At 31.5% G+C, this 12,054-nt stretch overlaps 1 protein-coding gene across 1 annotated transcript; it reads left to right on the top strand.

Annotated features, from left to right (window-relative positions):
• The first annotated feature begins 3,347 nt into the window (after positions 1 to 3,347).
• LOC110662939 (class V chitinase CHIT5a-like) lies at positions 3,348 to 5,002 on the top strand. Its single transcript, XM_021822113.2, has 2 exons — positions 3,348 to 4,715; positions 4,814 to 5,002. The coding sequence occupies exons 1-2, from the start codon at positions 3,383 to 3,385 to the stop codon at positions 4,837 to 4,839; spliced, it is 1,359 nt and encodes a 452-aa protein (XP_021677805.2). The 5' UTR covers positions 3,348 to 3,382; the 3' UTR covers positions 4,840 to 5,002.
• Positions 5,003 to 12,054: the final 7,052 nt, after the last annotated feature.

Genomic DNA, 12,054 nt, shown 5'->3' with positions numbered 1-12,054 from the left:
TGACTTCCTACTAGAACAATGGAAAGGAAAAACTCCAATTGAAGCATGGTTTGGATCAAAGCCTTCTGCAAGTCAATTAAAGATCTTTAGATCAATATGCTACATGCTTGTTCACGATGTTAAGAGAATCAAGCTGGATAATAAAGCAGAATTGGGCATCTTTCTAGGTTATGCAGCCACATCTAAGGGTTACAGAATTTACAATGTGAAAACAAAGAAAGTGGTTGTTAGTAGAGATGTCAAATTTGATGAAGGAGCTTATTGGGACTTTGAAAAAGAGCAGGTTGTTGGAGCAAAAAATTCACTTCACCAAAGAGTTGACTTAAGAAGTTCTAGTAATAAATGTGTTGAGTTTGAAAAAGAGTATAACTCTGATGGTGAAGCACATGTTCCTAAGTTTAAGTCTCTTTCAGAGATTTATAAAAGTTATAATTTAGTTGTGTCAGAACCTAGCAACTATAAAAAAGCTTCACAAGTTGAAGAATGGCAACATGCTATGAAGGAAGAAATTGCAGCAATTGAAAAGAATGGAACTTGGGAATTAACTTCCAAACCAACAGGCAAAAATGCAATTGGTGTAAAATGGGTTTTACAGAACTAAAGTAAATCTTGATGGTTCTATTTTCAAATATAAAGCTATACTTATTGTTAAAGGATATGCTTAACAGCCAAGGGTGGATTATAGAGATACATTTGCTCTTGCTGCTAGGCATGATACTATCGGATTACTGTTGTCTTTAGCAGCTTAAAAAGAATGGCAAGTGTTTCACTTGGATTTTAAATCTGCATTTTTTAATGGTTTGTTGACTAAAGAAATTTATGTGCAGCGACCTGAAGGATTTGAGGTACAGGGTCAAGAAGACAAAGTGTATAAGCTAAAAAAAGTTATTTATGGCCTAAAGCAAGCTCTTAGAGCTTGGTATCTAATGATTGACTCTCATCTGGTCCAAAATGGATTCAGGAGGAGTGAGAATGAACCAACCTTGCATGTGAGTGGTGATGGAGATGAATTTCAGCTGATAGTGTCACTATATGTTGATGATATGTTAGTGACTGGTAGGAATTTTTAGTTATTGAATGATTTTAAACTGAAAATGCAAACTGAGTTTGAGATGTTTGATTTGGAGAGTATGAGCTATTTCCTTGGTCTAAAAATTGAGCAAGGTACTGAAGGAATCTTTATATCTCAAAGAGTTTACTCTTGAAATGTTGAAAAGGTTCAATATGGATAAATGCAAATTTGTGGCAATTCCTCCAGTTGTGAATGAGAAACTTAGCAAGGAAGATGGAGTTAAGAAAGCAGATGCTTAAATGTATAGAAGTTTAGTTGGTAGCCTGCTATACTTGACTGCATCAAGGCTTGATTTAATGTATTCAGCTAGCTTATTATCCAGATTTATGAATTAACTAAGTCAAGTGCATTTAGTTGTTGCTAAAAGAATGTTGAGATACTTGAAAGGTACTGTTGATTATGGTATATGGTTTCTAAAAGGAAGACCTGTCAAACTTGAAGGCTATGTGGATAGTGATTGGGCTGGGTGTGTTGATGATTCAAAGAGCACATTAAGCTATATATATTTTTTTTGTTCAGGTCCTTTCTCTTGGAATTCTAAGAAACAGGAGGTGGTAACTCAATCTACTGCTGAAGTTGAAAATATTTCAGTTGCTACTGTTGCAAACTAATCAATTTGGCTTAGGAAGTTGTTGAAAGATTTGGGAATGGAGCAAGGTGAGTGCCCGACCCAACTTATGGGCTGGACTGGAACTAGGACCTGAGCCAGCCTAAAGCTCCCAAGGCTCGTAGTAAGCCTAACTATTCCTCAACCCAATTCTAAGGCCCATTTGGGCCCAATTTCAAGAATTCAACCGGACAGAGTCCGGCCATAAAATGGACCATTCAATGGAGAGTTTTTGACTCGCTCGACCTGTAAACACAATATAAAATAATTTGGGGAGCTTAGCTCACCCTCCACATGCTCATAATATCAAAAATCCAATGGAAACTCAGCTCTTTCATCCAATCTAGTCATACATGCAATTAATAATCTTACAAATTTAACACCATATTATATTACAGACCCAAACTAATTAAAATACTTCTAACACATGCGGAGTCTAAAATTTAACTCAATTGTACAAAATACATTAGATACTACTAATTGACCTGCGAAGAAGAAGAGCAGGTTAGTCACAACAAGTAATAGATGAATAGGAGTAAGCGTTCGACTCAGAGAGTAAAATACTAATTTTAACCACAATTTCTATAGCTATCTAAAGCTAATGCATCCTAAGGAATGGAATGCAACATCATCATAAATTTCATATAATTCCTCAAAATTTAAATAAAATAAAATATTAATATTTACCCATAAAATAATTAATTTAAAAATTAAGAGTGTTAAAGTGAGCCAACCGTTATCTGGTATGATAACAAATCTGCAATTGCCATTGCAAACAATCATGTTTAGTATGGAAGAACTAAGCACATCAAGGTAAAGTTTCATTTCCTAAAGGAAGCTAAAAAGAATTCAGAGATTAAGTTGTTGCATTGCAAGTCTGAAGAACAACTTGCTGATATACTTACTAAAACTTTGACCAAGAACAGGTTTAAAGAGCTGAAGAAAAAGCTTGGAGTATCAAGGAAAAATCTCAAGGAGGAATGTTGATTGAAATGTGATTTTTTCTAGATACTTAATTGCTTAATTATACGCTGAAATTTATACTGAAAATGTATTTTTTTACAGATGTAATTTTACAGCTATATTAGATAACTTTTTACCATATTTGTAGCCATGCTTTGCTCACTTCAGCTGCTGGAGAAGTTAGTTTTTGGTAATTAGTGTAAACAATTCTCTCATGCCTATATTATGAATGAAATTTCAGCTCTCACTTTAGAATGAGAGAAGTTCTACTGCTGAAGATTTTTTATTCTTCCTTTTGCTTGTTTTTTCTCTGTTTTCTGAGTTCATTCTCCGCTCAAAGTTTAACACTCTCAATAAAGCCTTCATGTCCACAGGGCTCTTGAAAATGTCAATTTATTAACCTTCTCTTTCATATTCAAGATGACGCTGTCATTGACAGCAAGATGTGCTTGGTTTTATGAACCTAAACATATAATATTGAAAGTATCAAAGCTTTTTTATTGTCATTTTGGTCCCTCATTCAGTGGCTGCATCTGTCTGGTCTCATTATCTGCCTGTAATGAATCCCTCTTAAGTCTAACTTTGAATGAGATCTCCCATGAAAATATAACCACAACCGTCCAAAGCCGAACAGCAAATGCAAAGAACATTGCGAATTTTCGTCTTTATTATCATCCCTTTATGCATATATATACATATTTGCATTTTCCAAAGTGAAATCATTCCATTCATTCCTCACTATGTCAACTCCAAAAGTCATGTCACCTCTATTTTTTTTAATGCTTTACACTGTAATCGCCAATTGTGACTCCATCTCTCTGTCGTCTGCCGCAGCTCCATCTCCATCACCCTATTCTCTAAGACCTCTTTTGGTTTCCTATGGACCAACCCCCGTTGCACTTGATTGGTCTTCTCCAAGTCCTGCTTATTATTACTCACCTACACCTTCCTATTCTCCACCTGAACCAATTTCTCCCACTTCTCCGGCTTATCCTCCCATGGTTGATGATGAAAATAATGCTCCTGGTGCTTCCCCTGCATACCCGCCATCTGATGTTTCTCAAGGAATCAAAGCAGCCTACTGGCCATCATTCAATGGACTTGAACCTTCCTCTATTGATACTTCATATTTCACCCACATTTACTATGCTTTTCTTTTACTCGACCCTGTCTCCTTCAAACTTAATGTTACAACAATTGATCAAGAAAAGATACCGGAGTTCATAGACACCCTCCGTGCCCGAAACCCTCCTGTGAAGCTTCTACTATCCGTAGGAGGTGCTGATCCAAACCAAACTTCCTACTTCTCAATAATGGCGAGAACCAATCAAACACGAGCAATTTTCATCAATTCTACTATTGAAGTTGCCAGGAATTATGAATTTGATGGCCTTGATTTAGACTGGGAATTTCCTGCTAATGACCAAGAAATGTCCGATTTTGCTTTGTTACTCGAGGAATGGCAACAAGCTCTAGATGATGACGCTAGAACTTCTGCAAAACCACGTCTCCTGCTAACTTCTGCAGTGTACTATTCTTCCAGGTTCACCACATATGGTGATCCCAGATCATACCCAGCACAGGCTATAAATAGTTTTCTTGATTGGATTAATCCAATATGCTACGATTACCATGGGGCATGGGAGAACTTCACCGGCCCAAATTCTGCACTATTTGCTACTAGTAATCTAAGTACTAGTCATGGAATCGGGTCATGGATCGAAGCCGGTGTACCGCCCGAAAAGCTCATAATGGGGCTACCATTATACGGGCGGACATGGAAACTCAAGGATCCGAACATTAATGGGATAGGAGCAGAAGCTGTAGGGCCGGGACCTGGAAATGGGACATTGAGTTATAGCCAAATTTTGGAATTTAACAGTGAGAATAAGGGAACAGTTCATTTTGATGGAGAAAGCGTGTCCTATTATTCAGTTGCTGGGGATGCTTGGATCGCGTATGATGATACCATGTCTGTTGATCGAAAGATCCAATTTGCACGATCACAGGGCTTGGGTGGATACTTCTTCTGGGCTCTTGGTCAGGACAAGGACTGGACTATCTCTAAACTAGGTATGCTTCATTGCTTTTAAAAATATTTAATTTCTTATATTGTCTCTTCTTGCAAGGGAATATTAGTTAATGGCTAAATTTTATTTATTTTTTTGCAGCATCGAATTCGTGGGATTACAAATAAATTTTCACTCCTGATGGATTGTGAGACTTGGAGAAAATATTCTAATATAAGATTGAATAAATTTTTTTGCATATTATTATTATTATTTTTTTATTCTAACTTCATCATTGAGTTGTCTCTAGCATGTTAATTATCATTGATTGTTATTTTTATTATTGTTATTAGTTTCCACTTTCAAGTTTTCTTGAAAATCATTAATAAAAGATCGATTTCCCACTCTCTCCTACAGTAATTTTTATTTAATACAATTATTATATATATAACAATTTAATTATAATTAATAATTATAATCGGATCCATGTGGAACCCATTATAATTAATAATTATAATGAAACTATTAGACATATACTAATTTCATTGTATAATTTCTCATTAGACTATAAATAATAATCCAATAATTAAAATTGGACTGATTTAATTTGAAATTAATTTAATTTTAATTAAATTAAATTAGTTAATATTAAATTAACTAAAAGTGTAAAAAAATTACTAAATTTGATTAAATTCAGAGTCAAAATTGAAAGAACTTTGAGAACTAATTTCAATCCCCTGGAATTAAAAAAAAAATGCCAAATTTGAAGTGTGAACAAGAGAGTCTATGCGCTTGGATTCGACAAGAATTTGGCCGACCTGCATTGTATATAGGCTTGAATTGAATGATTTCTTGGACTTGCATTTTAATTTTTTATTGTGTGGTTTATCATTTGTCATCTTGCAAATGAGTATAATTTAATGAATTTTAACAAAAATTGGAGCTTACTTAAACAAGAAATGTGATTGCCAACTAGTTTATGTCACTAATCAAATTAGCATTTTTGAAATAAATTTTAAAGAGATGACTTTTTATTATTATTCAACAAGATCAATAATTTTATATATAAATTATAATGACCCTCTTAATAATTATAATTATGGTTACATATATATCCAACATCGGAGACATCATTATTAGGCAATAGATTTTCTTGAAATATAAGCATACACAGGGGTCTTATGCTGCTAACATCCAGTGTTCTTTCCCCCTACTTTCATACCACTTGAAATTATGCCTAAGAAAACTCATACGACTCCCAAGAAAGCAAAGGAATCTGAAGATTTTCCACCCAACATGAATCTTGAAGATATCTATATTATATACTGTATAGCAAATTATAAATAGAGTAATAATGGAGGGTTCTCTTTGTCATGCAAAAACTGAAAATGTCCATTTGAATACTATTGGAGAGTCAAAGGATAGTGCGTTGGATAATCATAAAAAAAAAAAAAAAAAAAGCTCATTATCGGGATCTTGCATGTATCCACATTGCGTGTCTAGCTAGCTATGAGGATCACCATTTTATGTATATGTGTGGCTGCAATTGGAATCGATTCGCAATAAACAATCTTTTATCATTAAATTTTATTTCATCTAAATTTATAAATAATTAAAAGATTAAAAATTAATTAATAATGAATATTATAAAACAATATAATTATAATTTTAAAGTATTGTCATTAGACTCCAAAAAATTATTCAACTAAATAATGCTTCATTAACTTCAATCAATAATGTAAATATCATGAAGAAATGGGTAGCTACGTACTAGGAATGAAGCAGAGGCATGCATGATATAATATATATAGTGTCATCTCAAGTCATGGAGCACTGAGCAGTAATGGGAGATAATGAATGATTAAAGGAGAGTTAAAAAGGCACTTAGAGGCGGCCAAGTGATGAGAACCTCATAATGTAGAGGAGAAACATCACATCATCTAGAGTCTTCTCCACTGGGATACCACACTCATAGTAGTGGGCATTCAAGTGCTTCCCCATTTGCCACCTTTTCTTTCACTATATATTCCACTGCCTGGCTGTGTTTAATTTCTTCTTCATTCTTTCCCTTTCTCCCCACCAACCTTCCCAAAGTTATTTTGCCGGAGAGAGTGTAAAGCTCTCTCTCTCTCTCTCTCTCTCTCTCTCTCTCTCTATCTGCATGCATGCAAAGTGCCCTTGCATGGTTGCGACTATGATATGATAACTTTCTCAAAGTGGTGACCAAGAAATTGTTGACAGCAAAGAATAATAATAATTCACATACATTAATTGCACAATAATATATATTTATAAAGGGCTTAGTCTGTCTTATTAATAATAAAATATTAATATTTTAATATAAATAAAATAAATTTCAATTTAAGAAATGAATTATAACATAGAAAAGATAATATGACAATTTTTAGTAAGGTATATAAAAACTAGTGGAATTTTCACACTGCGTGAGTACAGACAATTATTAAAATTATGCTTATAAATTATGTATTTGATAATTTAATTGAGAATTAGTTTTTTAATAAACACAAAAAATATAATTTTGTTTCATATAATTTAGTATTTAATCATTATAAAAACTCTTGAATTTAATTCCTCCTTTTTCATATAAAGAAAAAAAAATCTCTTTTCCCTCTCTTTCCACGGATCCCTCTGTCTATGATCTCTGTCATCAACATTTCTAGGTCTCCTCCATTAAAACAATCAACATTCATCCTCCATCTTAAAACAGATTCAGTAATGTCTAAATTCTCTAAATTCAACAATGAAATCACTATCTCAAAATCCTCAATCAGAGAGAATCACTAATGAAACCCACTGAAACTCAACAATGAATTGATAATAATCATAAAGGCACGAACTTCCATTCTGATAGAAATTAAGCAATAAGAAAAAGACAAACAGAATCCCCATGAATACTAGCTATTCTTCATTGATTTGTTCAACAAAGTATTAGAGAATAAAGTGCCTACAAGATAAGCCCATATGACGTCGTAAAAATGTGTGCTTATCGACAAATACCATACCTACAAAAGGCCAAATTTTGAATTAAATAATGCCACAGCTCTTCCAAAAGGATATTCTGCAGATATTTCAACAGTTGTCATAAAGCTTTCTGCACTTTTTAAGCTTCTCACAACTTTAATTTTCATACTCCCGTTTTCTATTAGGTAAAATAACCATCTAGAGAAAGAAAATATATTAAAATCATCAAGATGCACCAAACTCTCCATCGAATTCCTTCCCAGTATCCTCTGGCTCCAATCCTACACCAACTCCGTAGATCAGCTAATGGAACTCTAAAACTTCACTCAGCCGGAAAAAAGAGTCAAATTGTTGGGGGTTGTAGTCGACAGAATCGTAGTTATTGTCTTTTAATGTGTGAGGAACTGACTCATCAAATGAGTCTGAAGGGGTAGATGTAATTGGTTTGCGAAGGTTAGACTCTAACAGTATGCTTATTTGCGGAAACTAGAAAATCATTTTTTACTTTTTGAAAAACAAAAATTATGAAATACACATTCGATCTGTCAATACCTTCTTGTTTCTAAACATAAAAAATTGTTGATGTCTTTTTATAATTAAAAAATAAATAATATAAAATACATTTAATGACTTATTTTATTGTTAAAATTTTTAATCTGTTATTTATTTATTTTATATTAAAATAAATAATTTTTTAGCATTGTGAAAAAAATTAAAATAATTATTTAATTTTAATTATAAAAGTATAATATAATTTTAATCATAAAAAGTAATTATTTTCCATTTGAGAAATAGTTGAATAAGAAAATTATTGTAATAAAGAAAAATAATGAAATAAAGTTTGAAATTGTTTTTAAAATTTTAATTAAATTTTAAAAAATTAAAAAATTAAATTTTTTGAGTTCTCCATTTTAAAACTAACACATTTAAATATGAAACTTTTATTTTTAAATTTTCTAGAAAATTCAAAATTTCTACAGGTGAACCAGCCCTGACTTTTTCTGCTTCAGTCATTAAATGTCAATAAATCTGCTTGCTGTTTTTCATCGGCATCATCCATGGATACCTAGCTTAGATTTCTTGTTCTTTTTCTTGTAAGATTTACTCTATTTTGATCTTTATTTATTTGATTTCTGATCATGATTTAAATACATTGATTTTTTTTCTTGGATGCTCATCTATTGTTGTTTCAATTTGTGATTTGGGACATGATACATACCTTGAGATTGAATCGATGCCATAGTTTGAAGGCGGTCATATGTATGAGGGAGAGGTTGGCCGAAGAACAAAAAAAAAATTAGAGTGAATAGGTGAGAGGCAAAGACATGAGATGATATAACCAATAACGGTGAACTTTTCTTACTATTCGATACATGTAAGATCATCTATTAAATATATGACCTGTGAACAATGAGAGGCCTGAGAACAGAAAAAAAAGAAGAAAATAATAAAAGGCCAAAAGGTTAAGAGTGAGTGGGTGAGAGGCAAAGAAATGGAACGATATGACCAATGGCGATAAATTTTTCTTACTATCCAATAGTACATGATCGCCTATTAAATACATAAGTCTCACATGATTATGTATTCAGTTTATAATGAATCGAATTTAAATAAAAATTTCTCGGAACAGATCATTGAAAAATAATAAAGAGAGAAAAGAAATAAAAAATTTTGGAGTTTAGTACTATTATTTTCAATGAGTTTTATATTATAAATTAAAATTTAAAGATAATATATTATTGAAAAAAAACTAAAATTTAAAACTGATCGGTAAATTTACTCAAAAATCATCGAACACACTTAGTGTAATCGGTCCCTAGTTCCCCATCAACGTTGATAAATCTAACATAGAATTTCCGACATATGGGAAAATTATGGATATTTGAACTGCGTGGCTTTTCAACATTTTCCTGTCTGATAACTCTCTAAAGTAACGGGGTTTATCTTTAGGCACTATAATCAAGAGGCCTTTTTAAGCTTTGAAAGATTAATAACTATCAAAAAAGAATAGAAAAACAGAAAAGTTAGAGCATGCGAGTCAAGCTATCGCAATCGTAGATGCCTTTTGGCTTTGGGGCCACTTGGATTATGCCTACAATTTACTCTACATCTACGCTTCTCATTTCCAAAAATTATAGAAAAAGACACCACATGTACATATATATAAATATTCATTTATTAATCTCTCTATGCTTTTAGAGAGAGAATTTTCTCTCAACTCTCGGTAGTCTTTAGTGTCTTTTTCTTGGTCAGCTAAGGACGTTCCTCTGTTTGTTTCCCTTGCCCTTTGGAAAAAGGGAAAATGATGGTTTTTATTCTCCTTGGCTAATTATGAGTGACTCTCCCTCATTTAGCTGTGGTTGTTGTGTAAAGATTTTGAGGTGATGTTATTTACAGGTTGAAAAACATTGAGAGAGTATACAGGAAACTTATGCTAGCTGGCTGCACATGTTATAGGGCAATGGGAGAGTTTGGTTTGTAAAGGAGTCCGCAAGTATGATCGCCATTTGCCGATCCAAAGATATGAAAGACTAAAACGCTTTGGACTTTTGCTTGCGTTGCCTTTCTTTCTTCTAGTAGACGTCGATTGGCTAGCTTGCTCGGTTTTGAGGTCCAACGGAATAAGAGTGCTATGACCCGACAATTAGTTAAACATGGGGCTTATGTGTTTTCAATAACAAGCAAGTGCCTTTGTCGATGCTTGAAGCTTTTGGCTCTTCTCCTTGTTTCTGCTCCAGTCCTGCCTCTAGTTTTTTGATGATGAGGCGATGAATTTTTTTGATGGTATTAGTTTTCTGTAGGTTGGTATCAGAGTCACTATGCTAGGTGTGTGAATGTAGATAAAGGCTAGATTGTAGGCCTTTTAACCTTTATATTTTCTTGTGTACTTGTTTTCTGGAATGAATCATGAAATGCAATTTTTATTTGTAGATATTTCATTTAAATAGATACAATAAATTTTATATAAATAAAAGAGAGAATTATATACATCAAAATAATCGAATAATTTTCCATTAATTTTTACTTCCCATACCATTTCATGCGTTAATAATGTCATTCACCCTTTACAATCAATTTTTATATCAAACCATATTATGATTGATCTACTATTTAATGACGCACATCTCTTAAAATATTTGTGATAAAATATTTTAAACCAATTTAAACGTATTAAAAATAAATACTAAAATCACATTATAAATTAATTTTATATATAAAATCATTATAAACTTTTATTACTCTCAAAAACCCAAAAATAAAAATGAAAAAAAATAAGAATTGGTAAAAAAAAAAAAAATAAATAGAAGAAAAAAAAAGAGAAGTGCCAAACTAATATCATGATTATTCAAAGTCAACCTTAGTATGCTTTGTTTGGAAAATAAAAAAATAAGGCAAAAGAAAATGATCAGGGAAGGGGAATGTGAGAACAAGAGATTATAGTATTTTCCTCCTTTATTTAAAAGCAAGGGAAAATGGAGGGAAAACAAATAGGGAATTAATTTTTTTTTATTTAAAAAAGTATAGAAATTTCCGATTTTAATCTTAAAAATATAATTTGTGGATAAAAATTAAATATAAAATAAGGATAAATATGTAGTTTGCAACTAAATTTTAATTCGTCATCTCATTTTGGAGAGAATGGAATATGTGAACCGAGGTGAAACGTATCCATTACTTTTTCTCCATTTTCGTTGTGTCCCAAACAAGGAAATGGTGTCACTGTCACAATCCACAAACAAGGAAAAATAGATATTTAATTGAATAGAATTTTACTGAGTTTAAATAATATATAATTAAATTTTAAAATAAATTTAATATTAACAAAAAAATATATTTATAACAAATTCAAGTGAATTTAAATTTTATGGTTGATCTATTATTTAAATTTATTAATATAAATAATTAATTAAATATAAAATATATTTTATAATAATATTTATAACTTTTATGCATGTAATACAGTTGTGAATGTAGACCAGAGTGGAATTTATAAAATTATTAATTTTTTTTTAAATATAAATTAATAATAAAAAATATATTTCATGTAAATAATTAATTTAAATATATGAGCCTAAATAAGTGACATTATTTAGATAATAATAATAATTGAATTTAAAATAAATTTTAAAAATTTAAATAAATTTTAATTTAAATTTAAATAAAAAATACCATATCCATTACCATTTAAAAAAATCATATATTTTTTTTACAATTAACTAATAATATATACTCGAATCGAAATTTAAAAAAAATATAGTGAGAATTGAGTGGATCATTGACCACCTCTAATATTTGGTTCTTTGTTTCTGTGCAAAGGCCAAAAGCTAAGAACCAGACAAGGAGCAAAAGAGCCGAACAAAATCGCGTGGGAAGTACGCGCAAGTAAACCAAATTTGGTAAAAGAAATCTTAACAGTGAAA

Source organism: Hevea brasiliensis, chromosome 11, assembly GCF_030052815.1.
Source record: "Hevea brasiliensis isolate MT/VB/25A 57/8 chromosome 11, ASM3005281v1, whole genome shotgun sequence".
NCBI lineage: Eukaryota > Viridiplantae > Streptophyta > Magnoliopsida > Malpighiales > Euphorbiaceae > Hevea > Hevea brasiliensis.
This window is presented reverse-complemented; position numbering and strand designations above follow the sequence as displayed.